Here is a 13,243-nt window from a genome sequence, read left to right on the forward strand (position 1 = left end):
CGCATAAAGCCATCTTGTACACCAACAGGGGTGCGTGTCCTCGCTTTGGGAGATGCTGAATTTATGGATGGAGGCACGCTACGAATTTCCGGGCTGCCCACCCCAACCCCACCTCCTGGGGAAACCGGCTTCTGCCTCAACCTTCAGCTGAAGGTCTTCAAGGCCGTGGGTCCAAACTCCCCGACGGGCAACCACTGATGGCGCGCCCACCCCGCCAGCCCCTCCTTGTGACAGATGGTGGGGGACGAGCGAGCCAGCCCCTCCCGTGAGCGTGCTTCCCGGAGACCCAGGCACAGGTGGCTGGACTCTTCCTGGCATATGCTCCCTCTGCCATTTGTGCTGGTCCCATCAATGTCCTGGGGTGGCCACAACAAATGACCACAAACCTGTGGCTTAAAACAACAGAAACTCATTCTCCCACAGTCCTGGAGGCCAGAAGTCCGAGATCAAGTTGTCGCAGGGCCGCACTCTCTCTGGAGGCTCTAGAGGAGGACGCTTCCTGCCTCTTCCAGCTTCTGGGGCTCCAGGAGTCCCTTGGCTTGTGGCGGCATCACTCCAGCTTCTGCCTCTGTCTTCACATGGCCTTCTCCCCATGTCTCCTCTCTTGTAAGGATTCCTGTCACTGGATCTAGGGTGGAATTTAATCCAGGATGATCTCATCTGCAAAGACCCTGTTTCCAAATAAGGCTCCATCCACAGGTTCCGGGGTGGACCTGTTTCAGGGGCCCTCACCCATCCCCTACAGCTGTACATTTCTCACAAGTGTGCACATGCTAGCTCCTGCTCTGCCTCTTCACATATATGATCCCGCTGATCCACCAGCTCCCCCAACACGGCCGCGCCTGGCATACAGCGGGTGCTCAATATGTGCACGCTTAGCTGCAGCCAGCTTGTCTATCAAAGTTGTCACTAGGGCAACCGGCCCTGGAAGTGGGGTGCTGTTGCCGTGCAGACGCTCCCGGGGACAGAGGGCTGAAGACGGATTGCACGGTTGTGCAAACCACAGAGTTATTTATAAGCGAGGTCTGGGCTCCTCTCTCAGTGGAGCGAATCGGAGGGCCTGCCCCGCTGTGTCTGTAATAGGAGAAGAAGAAAGGTAATTAGCTGATTAAATCCGCCTTCTCCAGGTAGAAGCCGATTTTGAAAAGAGCGTGCATTTTAAAGGCTGCATGACCTCCTCTAAACATGCACGGGGCCGAGGATGGATATGTGCTGTCTGGGGTTGAGTTTCCAGCAGGTTCCAGAAGACAGGGCACCCACCCGAACCTGGAGCCTTCCAGAACCATTCTCCCTGCCTGAGCCAGGGGGCCTCGGAGGCAGGGGGTAGGGCAGAGAGAGCCGCCCTCGGCACCTCCAGCCTCGGTCCCCGCTGCAAGACCCGCTGTCAGACCAGGAGACCAGCGCCCGGAACCAGCCGCTGGACCCAGAGCTCACAGTTCAGTCCCTGGGGTCTCACTGAGTCCAATGAAGGGTACGGGCACAGGAAGGGGCTGATGGTCAACTTTGAGGATGGCGTCCACCCTGCCTGAGACCTCCCATGGGCCCCTTTCTGCGGGGACACCCCGACATCTTGGCTTGGCTTTCTAGGATGTGTAGCTGGGGCCCTCCTCGGAAGCAAGCTCAGCGGAGGGTGGCTCAACACCCCGTCTTCAGGTTCCTGGCCCTGGGGCCTCAGCCAACATCCTGTACCTTTTGTACCAGAGTTTCCTCAATGGCAAAGTCATGAAACAACCACAGCCTTCTTGTAGGGGGGACGAGAACCACACGAGGTGACAGGTGAGAGCCATCCTGCAGTCACCCCACCAAGCTCATCTCTGCCCCAAGATCCCCGGCCAAGGGCTCAGGCCCCACAGGTTCCCCTCTGCCAGGTGACCCTCTCCCCTCACCCTAAGGCGCATGCTGATCCCCAAGGCACACTCGAGATCAGTCACCTCCCGGAGAGATTTCCCTCCACTGCCCCCACCTCAGGCAGCCTGCTGGCTCTCAGGACGCCCCGTCACAGTCACATGGGACCACCCCCACAGGAGCCCTCGTTAGGAACCAATGCAGCTTGGCACAAGAAAACTCAGTGAAGGTGAAACCGGTGGCTGCCAGCTTCTCGGCGCTGGAGCAGGTTCCCCCAGACGCCCACCTGTGCCCACACCTGGGCATCCCCGGGACATGGCTCTTCCCGGAGCGGCCAGTAAGGCGGCTTTTCCTTTCACTGCAAAGCACAGGTGCTGCGGGGGGCTGAGAACCAGCCAGTCCAGGTCCCCCGCCCACTCGGACGGCTGGAGAGGCAAGTCCAGTTGCCTGGTAGACTCTCCCGCTTCAGGAACCCGCGTGCCCGTGGCGCCTCAGCCACAGGGACCACCCATCAGTCTTTACACGAAAGGTGGCATCAAACTCGGGAGGAAGGAGACCCGCCAATCTACACGGTGCACTCACCTGGCAGAACCAGTCTCCTCCTGCTAAGGAGAATTAGGCGAAGAGAATAAAAAGTAATTTGCACACGCCACCAGGCAGCGGAAAATCAAACCAATAAACACACGTTACCATGAACACGTGAAGGGGAGGGGATCCCTTCGATCAGCTCTGGCCACCAGCCCCATGAGGGGTGACCGTGAGAACTGAGGAGGTGCACCCCGGGTACCCTGTGCATCACAGCCCGGGCCACAGCTGCAAAACCGTTGTACAGAGGGGTCACCTGCTCGGGGGAGGCCTGTCAATTGCCGTGGGCACTGTGCAGGCTGGGCGGGCGGCCTCAAAGACGCCACATGGCAGGGACACCGAGCCATGGGGCCCTACTCCTGCCCTGGGCTTGTCTAGACAGCGCCGGACAGCCCCTGGCAGAATCACCCTGCAGGCAGTGTGGACAGGCGGGAAGCGGAATGATCCAGGGAAGCCAGCTTTCCTAGGGAGACGGCCATCCTCCTCCCTTCCTCCCTCTCCAGAGAGGCGCCCCACTTCCAGCGCCCAGCCCATCGGCCCCACAAACACACGCCCACACCTGGAAGGAGGGGGCTGGACTCGCACTTCCATCAGGCACAGCTGGGCAACAGGGTGGGCCAAGAGCAAGGTCCTCCCTCCTCCCAGCCCCCTCGGTGCCCAGCTCGGGCAGACAGCCCGGAACCGCCCTCCCTGCCAGCAGCCCTGGGCCACCTAGTCCACAGCATCCGCGGCTTTGACACTGGCACTGGCCGTCTCCCAGCAACAAAGTAACAGCCAGAAGGAGCAGGTGGACTCCGGCTTCCCCACACCTGTCTCACCAGGTCCACTCAGAGACCAGGGCCTCCACCGGGAGAGCAGGCCTCCAAACACCCAGCGGTCCCCTGGCTACCCCAGGCCATGCCTGCTTCCAGCTTTCCTGGCCCACTCCTCTAGGAACTTGCTCCGACCCTCGGTCTGGCGAGGTCCCAGAGCAGTTTGTCCCCCGCCCTCGGCTACCCTTCCCCCTTCTGCTGGTCCTGGGTTCCTCTCTCTGCAGAGTCGGTCCTGGAGGGCCCGTCAGTCCTTCAGGGAGGGCATGGGCCAGCAGTCAGAGCCCTGGGGAGGGAGGGACAGGGGCCCTGCCCTTTCCCCTGGACTCCCTGGTGCCAGGACCCAGAGTCCCGGAAACTGCTGGCAGCCACAGGTGAGGCCTCCCAGGCCGAGAGTCAGCTGGAAAAGGCAGCCAGGTCTCAGAGGGTCAGGGCGTGGGGGGTGGACCCAGACACGATGGTGTGAGCACCTGGAGGCGGCTGCATCTGAGGAGACCAGCTAACGTCCTCTTCTGCTAAGCAAGTGTGGGTTGGGCGTCTGCCCCGTTCGCCCAGAGGCCGCCCCCACCATCCCAAGCACCACCCAGTCTGCCCGACATAACCGCGAGATCATCTGCCTCCGTGTGTTGGCTCCTCAACCCCTACCTGAGAGAAAGTCACAGCTGCGAGGTGCCCAGCACAGGGCTAGAGGCCCACCTGTCAAGTACTCCCCACGGTCACCCTAAGCTTCAGCTTCTATTATAGTTTCCATCCTGCTGAGGAAGAGACTGAAGTTGCCAGTGGCTTGACTGACATCACATTGCAATCTGGTTTCCTAATCCCAAAAGCCATTTGCACAAACACGTGTGAACCAGGAGCCAGGCACAAGATCTGCAAGGCAGGTATCTGGAATGTGTGAGGAGAGGTGAGTGTGCAATGAGCCTGGTCGGCTCCCATGTTGCCGAACTGCCTCGAGACCCACACAGAAAAAAAGAAAAAATGAGACTGTGTGTTGGAATATGTCCTGCTGACCTCTGTGACCTGGGCCCGTCCTTTGACCTCACTGGGCCTTGCTTGCTTCACGTGCTATGCCTGCCCTTCCACAGGACAGCACGTGGCTGCTCTGGGTGAGCAGAAGCTTATGGAGAAGCCCAGCCCTGCGTGGTGTCCGGTACAACTGCCTCAACAGCAGGGTCAGAGAACAGGACGTGGGGGCCTCACTCTGCGCCTCCTCCTGGCTGCAGGCACCCAGGCATGTGCATGCGTGTATGTCCACGTGAGCACATATGTGTGTGCATGTGTGTCTGTGTGTGTACAGCTATGCATGAGTGTGTGTGTGAGAGACAGGAGGGGGCTGGCTGTGCCACATCTCCTGAGAGAGGCCTGGTCCACTGACAGATGGAGTCTGGGTTAAAGGAAGAACTCCCACGAGGGCACGCTGGTCCCCACTGGGGCAGGCCAGCAACGACAGGGTCACTGAAGTTCATCTCAGAGGAATCCCGGATCCACTCACGTTGCGTGGACAGCAGCCGCACGGCACACGTGGAGACATAACCACGTTTCTTACAGCGTGGATTTTACGTATGCTCATACTACAAGACACTTCATATGTTCCGTGTGTATATTTACAAGTAACTATGGAGATAAAGGGCGGCTTCCCTCTGCCCGCTCCCAGCGCACCATCACCCAGGCCCTCTGCTCCCTCGTTCGGCCGTCGTATTTTAAATCAAGTTCACAATGCATTCATGTATTTCATATGCCTGAGTAGGTCATATATAACTATAGAAGCATGAGAGAGTATTTAATTAATACAACCATACGTGTGCGTACACACACACATAAAAAAACTCAGGAGCACACCACTGCCCGAGATACACCGTGCCCCCGCCTTCTCCAGGCCACATCCAGCACTCCACCAGGCGAGGGGACCTGGTGCCTACTGCCCTTCTGCTCCTGGTACCCCCTGCACAGCACTATGTCCCTAGAAAAGGGCAAAAACTCTGATGTGCTGACCACTAAGTGGGTACCTAGACTGGTCCCCAGTGCGGCTCTCACACGCCATTTTTGGGATGGAAGTGAGGTGGGGGACAGATGAGCTTCCAGTGATGCGAGTGGGGAGTCAGCCTAAGTCCTGGCCGTCCGGAGCACGCATGTTGAGCGTGGCCCCAGACACAGGCTCCGCGGGCCCAGGCGGGGCCCCGGCCTCCTCGGGGACCTCAGGATCATGGATGTCCCCTGCCCCGCGAGGCTGGTGAGGGGCTGGTGAGCCTGTCTCTTCTGAAGAGTCGCCTCCATTACGAGTCCTTTCATGTTCTAACTTCCACAGCTGTCAGGCACTCACCGGATGAGACTTCCATTACCGTTAGTGTGGGTTTTATTTAGATTCTTTGTCACACAAGAAAGATAGTAAATGATGATAAAGGAGCCAGTTATTTTTAACGCCTTTTCAGTCCTGCCCCTCCTGGCAGCCATTCACACTTACCAGGCCTTTCAAAGAGTCGGCTGGGGATTGGGGGAGGCACCCCAGTGGTCGGTCCCTCCCCACGCAGCCCAGAAGCTCAGGGAGAAAGCAGTGGCCAGGCCCAGGCTGGGAGCCCCGCAGCCCAGCGGTGAAGTTGGGGTGGGGGTTACCGACACAAGGGGCCGTGAGCGTCTAGAACACAGGGCTTCTGGAACCCTCTCTTCACCTGGACACACACACCCCAAGCGTTTGGTCCCCCCACTCCTCTGTTATCACAGTCTCTGAGAATGGGGCTGGGCGCAGTCTGGGGCTCAGGAAGCCCCCACTCTGGGAAACCTCACACAGGGCCCACTGAGCCCTCACCACCCCGCAGTGGGCCGCACGCTAGCCCCCTCCCACCTGTGCCTCCAGGACACGGGCACAAGTTATAACTGGGGTGACTTTCTGATTCTACAAACATTTCTGACGGACTCCTGGGTGCCAGGGAACTGTGTGCCAGTGCTCAGTCCTCTGTCCACTTAGGAAAAATAAACTGGCAGATATAACAGACATATTAACGCTCTGCGTCGGCTGCCGATCTTGTGACGACCACAGCGATTAATGATCAGCACACAAAGCCTCGACAATTAACAGAAGGCCATGAAGGGACTGTACAAGATTAAGCGCGCCCCTCACCAGCAACGGGTCCACATAATTACGCTCCGTTTCCAGAATAACTCAATAAACTCAGTAAATGAAAGTTGAATCCTGTTTACCCCATCACTAGTCTGCCCTCGGAGCAGCTGTCAAATTCAGAAAGGACCTCTGGAAACAAGGCCGGCCCACAGCAAGGGCGCCTGGACGCACATGCTGATCTCCCGATTCTCCACAGGAACCTGCCACAGAGGCTGTAAGAGCACGCTCCCCCATCTCTCGAAATCCCCTGCCACCAAAAGGGTTTAGACAGACTTAAACCCCAAATCCACATCCACAGGAAAAAGCGCCGGGTCCTCCCTTCAATTCAGAGAGGATAGCGGGCCCAGTGACGCCCTGGCCTGCCTGTGCCTCCTTCTAGTCCCAAAGCCCCAGGTGGCCGGGCCCGGCTGGGGGTCAGCGTCCACATCTCTCAGCTTCTTTGCAGCATTTCTTCATTCTTCCTGTGCATTAAGCATCCAGAGGAAAGCCCCTAATCTGTGCAGCGCTGTAATCTGTGGAGTGATTGAGATACTGGGAGAAAAATATCCGAAAGTCTTTGGAAGAGGGAGGTGGAGACATTTTTATCATTCCAGCTGTTTGCTCAACTCCGTATTCTGAGACCAAACACAATGAAGGAGATGAAAGGAGGGATTCCCCAGCATACGGTCACAGATGCCCTGCTCCCTAATTACGCAGCCGTACATTGTCAGGGTCCCGAGAACCCTGCCCTTGCCCCCCACTTTGACTATAGCTCACAAACACACAGCGTTTGCACACTGTGTTCATTGCAAAAGACAGGGGCTTCGCCTCCAGAGGAGGGTCAGGGCATCCCCAGCCAGAGGAGGTGCTACTCAGGCTCCTGTGGGCCCCCACCCATGCCGTGGCCATGCCCAGGGTCTTTCTCCCTGGCCCTCCGGCTGGCTGGGCCAGGCCCGACGCGGCCGACAGGACTGTTCTTACAAAGACCGGACCAACCAAGGCTGCAATTAGGGACCACAATACGCGTCTCTCTCAGTTCACAGCCCTATTCATCTTTGCAAACACTGGAAGGCAGACTGGCCAGAGGGGGACGGATTAGCCACAGGGTGACCTGTATCTCCACACAAAAGGGGAAGTGTGGAAAACCAGCTCCCTGTGTCCCCCATTCTTCAGCCCTGAAAAAACCAGATTCATGGAAATGGCTATTTAAACAGCTCTTTCCCACTCACCCGCAGACAACAAGTCACAACTGTCCGCCCGCCCGTCTCGTGCCCCCCCTCCCGCTGGCCAGCACAACACTGGAAGAAAGTGGACCGGGGCCTGCAGCCTGCTGGCCGGAACGGCCCCTGGTTCTCCCCTTGAGCCAGGGTCGGCCCCACCTCCCTCCCCAAGGCCTGCCTGGGCTCCTGACCTCCCGGGGGGCCGGAAGGGGCAGCTCAGAGAGGACGGGGATGCAGCTCCAGGCCTGACCTTCCAGAGAGATGGGGCAAAGGGTGCCCAGCCCCCACGGAGCAAATACAGCCAATTCAGGTGGACAAACAGGACTTCCAAGAACCCCGGAGGCTGGCAGGCAAACACCCATGCTCCCCAGTGCTGTCCGAGGAGACTGAGCCTTCAGAGTGCACCTGCTCCCCGCCCATGACCCAACTTCCCATTCCTACACCGTCCTCCAGAACGCTGACCCGTGTGTGCCCACTTCAAGGGAAATGCAGAGGCTTCCGTGAAGGGCTCTCAATAACCCATCCACAAAAAACGCTCCACTCTATAAGCACGACTATTCACTTAAACATCGACCTGCCCTGCACCTAGCCTGTTCAAATCCAAGAGACAGAAACTCTTTCCTCTTGACCAAAACACACTGCCCTTAGGACTTGGGGCCTCAGGAGGACGGCAGTGCCCTCCGAGGACACAGGACTGGTCAGTTCCCACAGGCTGCAGGGAAGGGAACCATTTGGACACATGGTATCAGAGCAGCCATCGGCTTTACCCTCTTACTAAATCACGGCTTTAAAATCAGGGGAAATCCCCCTCACCACGGAAAAGCCCCACAGGGCCCCGCACTTTCGTCCTTCGTGAAACTTTCATATCCGTTCCTTTTCAAACACAAATTCTCCCCAAAAGGAGAGATTCATGGGAAAGGCAAAGAACTTACAGCCAGAACAAGGCCCAGTCACGCAGGGCCTCCCTAGCCATTTGGAGGGCCCCAGGGGACCCTGGCAGAGGACAGCTGAGAGCAGCCCTCTGGGGGCTTGCCAGCCCCAGGAGACCACCCACCCACTGCAGAACCAGCCAGTCCCAAAGCAGGACAGTAAGCCGGTGGGGGGAGGGTCGGCCTCCAACTTCAGGAAGGACTCATGGAGCCCTCAGCAGCAGGCTGAGGCTGCAGCAAACCCTGTGACAGCCGCCTCTCCTTCAGAGCCGGGACACAAAATCACGGGAGGACACTGCACACCAGGCCACTGGAGCTGGTGACCCTGCCTGGGGCTGGCCTCCCACGCCTACCTGCTTCCCCAGGAAGCCAGCAGCTCATTAATTAGGCAGGAAGCAGCTGAATGTTGCAGACTCTTCCTTTGTAGGAACTCAGAGCTAGTGAGGATCTGCCCGCGTTACCAGGCCACACCAGCTCCCTCCGGCACTCGGTGTTCCCTGCTGGCCAGGGGAGCACCAGAGGGCCCTGGCAGCAAGGTGCCTGAGGGCAAGGGCACCTGATGGCCACAGGCAGTGGGTGCGACCATGGGCCTCGCTCTGCTGTTTGGTGAGGGCCAGCCAGGCTGAGCCCAGGATGCTCCCAGGTCGCTCTCCAGGACAGCCAGACCCCAGAGCCAGGAAGTTTTCAGGAGTGCCTGGGGTACTCAGCTGCTCACCGACCACACCAGCGTGTGTGCCCCGCCCAGAGGCCCTTGGTGACCGGCTCCCCCGTCCCAGACACCGCTTCAGCTGCAAAGGTCCGACCATCAACATGCGCGTCTCAACCAAGTCCCAGGAACCGGATCCACCAACCCAGCGCTCTAGCAGGCACGAGGAGAGCAAGGGGGCCGAACTTGGTGCCGGGCTGGGCGCTCCGGCCGCGAAGTCCCTGCTTTGGGAGCCCGCGGGTCCCAGACTCGGCCTGGAAGGCGGCAGGGGGGAGCTGGGTGCGGGCGCTCAGGCCTCGCCCTGGGCTCCCGCCCGTTCCCGGCCCCGCGCCCGCCCCTGGCCCGGCCCTGGCCCGGCCGCCAGCGTGGAGCGCTGGTGCCATCTACCGAGAGCCGGCGGAGAGAGAGCGGGCGCCGCTGCCAACGAGCCGTGCGGGGCAGGGGACAGGCACTGGCAGCCTCCTCGGCGTGGGCCGGGGCTCCCAGGCGGCGCGAGAGGCATCGAGGCCTCCGCGCCCCGAATCCCGCGCCGCACCCGGGCCCGCGGGCCGCCCGTGAACCCCGATGGGCACGGAGCGGCGGGCTCCGCACCGGGGCCGGGCGCTGGGAAGGGTCCGCCGCCGGCCAGTCCAGCCCTGCAGTGGCGCTCGGCGAGCCCGGACCGAGCACGGCGGCGGCGGAACGTGCTGGAAGCCTGAGCGGGCGCGGGGGACGGCGCCCGGGGACCGGTCCGCGCGCCAGGGACAATTACCTTCTTTCAGGAACTGCGCGTGGATCACCAGGACGAGGAAGCAGCAAAGCGCGGCCCCTGCGAGTGCCCAAAGCGCCTTCAGGAGCTGCATCGCGGAGTGCCAACTCGGCCGACGCCCCCGAAGTCGCGCAGCGAAGGTCCAGGCGCCGCATCAGCGCCCCACCGGGTGCAGGCGCCGCGGCCGCCCGCTCGCGCCCTCCATCCGCCGCCACCGCCGCGCTCGCCGCGACTGGAGGCGCCGCTCCGGGAGGCGAGCTGTCTTTTTGGGCAGGGGGAGGGGAGCGCGCGGGGGGGGGGAGGGGGCGCCGGGGAGGGGGGGGCGCCGGGGAAGGGGCGGGCGGAGGCGGGGAGGTTAGCAGAAAGTCTCGGGCCGCGGCGGACGCCGCTCCGGCCACTCGGCCACCATCGCGGGCTGCGGGGCGCCGGGGGCCCGGGCGCGGGGGGGCGGCCGCCGCGGCCCCATGAATCAGCCCCGCCGCCGCCCCCGGAGCCGCGCCGCCAGCAGGGCCCGGACGGCGGGCCGCGGATTGCGCAACGGCCCGGCGGCGCAAGGGGGTCCTGCGCTGCCCCGGCCCCTCGGCTGCCTGTCGCCTCCCCGCCGCTGCTCCGCGTCGCCTTCCTCTCCTCCTCCTCCGCTGCCGCCGCTCGCGCTCGCTCCGGCCCGGGGCTCAGGGGGCCGCGCTGCCGCCGCCGCGGAGGGCCAGGCTCGGGGCCGGGTCTGCGCGCCGGGCGCGGGGCTGCCGCACCATCGCCGCCGCCGGTGCCCGCGCGGCCGGGCCGAGCCCGCCGCGATCGAACTTGCGCAGCCCGGGGCTGGCGGGCCGGTGCCCCCCCGGACGGTGCCGGCCTCCGCGCTCACCGGAGCCCGCGCCTCCGCCGCTGCGGCCAGACGAGGCCCGTGCCGGCGTCTCCGCGGGCTGCCCGCGCTGGCTGGCGCTCCGGGGCCGGGGCCGGTGCCGGCGGCGGTGGTGGTGGCGGTGGCGGCCGCGCCGACAGGTGGGGCCGGCGACGCTGCGCGCCTCGCCGCCCGCGGGACGCCGCTGCTCCGGCCAGGCGGCGCGCGCCCGCCCGCTCGCTCGGCTCGGCCCCTTTTGGGGAGGCGGCGAGAGGGGGAAGCGGCCAGGCCCGCGCGGTGCTCGGACTCCAGCCCGTGCCCGCCGCCGTCTGCGCTCCGCCCGGCCCGCCGAGCTGCTGATGCGCACTGGGCCGCGGAGGGGACCCGGGGGACCCCTGCCATCCTGCAGCGCCCCCGCCTGGTGCGCCGGCGGGTCAGGCGGGGCTGGTCCAACCGAAAACCGCGGGTCGGGCTCCACCTAGGTGCGCAGGGGCTTCACTGCAGAGTCGGCCACGCGGGTGGGGGAGCGGGGCTCGCGCGGCCTCCAGTGCACCCAGTCTCCCGCCCCCCACTGCCCCCAGAGGGGCGGGGGTATCCGGCCGAGGTGTCGCCACTGCCCAGGGCTGACCCACGGTGCGTTCTGAAAACAGCGCTTCTGCCTGGAAACACACATGCGCCACATCCGTGCCATTGTGAGTGACCTCCTCCAGGCCAGCTGCCGGGCAGCCTAGCCTGTGGGCGCACAGTACATGCCCGCGGTCCGCTCCAGATGAAACAACGGGCTCCTTCCTGTCGTGGCCTCCCTCCCGCCTCTAGGAAGGGCAGGTATTTGTCTCAGGCCCCTGCCCCAGAGCAGGGGCATCTGTGTCCTGTTCGAGTTGCCCAGAGGCCAGAGCCCCACGTAGTAGGCCTCAAGGCATTTTTGCCTGAGTTGAATTTAAAATTCAATTCCAAATGCCCAGCAAAGAGCTCCGGACAGGGGGTCAGGGTGGGAGCCTCCTCCTGAACCTCTGCCCCCACCTGTGTGGGTGAGTGGGGGACAAGGCCGATACCCAGTCCCAGAGAGTCCTTGTGAGTGGGAGGCAGGCCTGGAGGGCACAGTGCAGGGGGTCACATGAAGGCTGCTTCCTTCCTGCACAGATATTTATGTGCCAGGCGGGAAAAGAGGCCAGACCTGGAAGGGTTCTCAGAGGTCAGATAGGCCAAGCCCCTCTGTGTGCATTTAGGGAAACTGAGGCCTGCAGAGGCATGGACACCATCACCAAATCCAGCAACAAGGAGCAGGCCAGGACTAGCGCCAAGTTCCCTGCTGTCTGCCTGGCCTGATTCTGCTGTTTCCAGCCCCTCATCAGAGGTAAGGCCACCTGAGAGGCGATTCCACACCTCTGGCTGCATCACCCCTCAAGCTCCCCACCCCACCATGTCATACATGAGATGAGAATGTCTGGTCCAAGTCCTCACCTGGAGGAGTGGCCCCAGCCTCACAGGGTCCAAGCAGCTCAGGAGCTGCCTGGAGTGGAGGAGGGCGTTCTCTCCCCTCCTGCAGTCCTGTCTCTCAGCCCCATTTCCAGAAGCTCCTCGTCCTGCTCTTCTGACAATACCACCCCCCTCCCCAGGCATTTTCCAGGAAAGCCCCACCTGCAGCAAGAACTCAGGGAGCTGCCCTGCCTCTAGGCAGAGCCTGACCTCCACCAAGGTCATGGGCCTTCCACCCTCACCTGGAGTGGACCTCTCCACTTCAGAAGGCTTAAGTGTCAGCGGGGTGCTCATTACACATGCACATCCAGGACCCCAGGGGACCTCAATCAGGAAACAAAGCCCTCTGACATCCGCTGTGTCCCCAATCAGGTGCATATTATCTGAAATTTTGAAAATTGAAAAGTATTCTAAATTCAGCAGGGGAATTTTTAAAAGCTAACCATTTGGGGGATCCTTCTGTGAAGAGAATTAAAGAAAAGAAAGTGAGAGCTCATGAAGAGAAGCGTGGCCTGGATTTATTTCAACAGGTGGGAGGGGAGGCCCTGCACTGTGGGGACCCGAGCATCCTCCTCCGACACCCAGATCTGCTACTAGTAAATGCATGTGGCATTGTTTGTACCCTTGAAGAGGTAATAGATGAAAAGGGGGGAAGTGTGGCAGGTGCCCCAAGAATCGGTGAACAGTGTGCCCCGTGCAAGAGGCCCAGGCCAGGTGCTCACAAGATGGGCACGGGGTGGAAGACCTGTATTTCCAAAGCACTACCTCAGGTTGTCCTCCGCACCCCTTCCAAACAGCTGCCGTCAGGCAAGGTTAGCTCAGGCAGAGCCAAAGGAATGTGTCAAGGACAGGGGTATCATTTGCCCAGGGTGGGCCCCCACAGTGCCGGAGGTGTGGACCTTGGATGGGGAAAGGTGCATTTTGTTTACTGTGTCTCTAACTGAAATCTGACATGAACTTCACTGAGCATGGAACAGTTTAGGTGTAACTGTG

At 61.6% G+C, this 13,243-nt stretch overlaps 1 protein-coding gene across 2 annotated transcripts in view; it reads right to left on the reverse strand.

Moving 5' to 3' along the window:
• Window positions 1–13,243, reverse strand: part of TAFA5 (TAFA chemokine like family member 5) — a 260,582-nt gene that overhangs the window by 157,870 nt on the left and 89,469 nt on the right. Inside the window, exon 1 of one of the 2 annotated variants that reach the window (XM_058568126.1) lies at window positions 9,940–11,086. The exons of the other annotated variant lie outside the window; for it this stretch is intronic. Coding sequence (XP_058424109.1) covers window positions 9,940–10,030 — 91 coding nt within the window. The 5' untranslated portion in view covers window positions 10,031–11,086. Of the gene's footprint in view, window positions 1–9,939; window positions 11,087–13,243 lie in introns of those variants that run through there. 2 annotated transcript variants of the gene reach the window in all.

The sequence above is a fragment of the Diceros bicornis genome, chromosome 25, assembly GCF_020826845.1.
Source record: "Diceros bicornis minor isolate mBicDic1 chromosome 25, mDicBic1.mat.cur, whole genome shotgun sequence".
Classification (NCBI taxonomy): domain Eukaryota; kingdom Metazoa; phylum Chordata; class Mammalia; order Perissodactyla; family Rhinocerotidae; genus Diceros; species Diceros bicornis.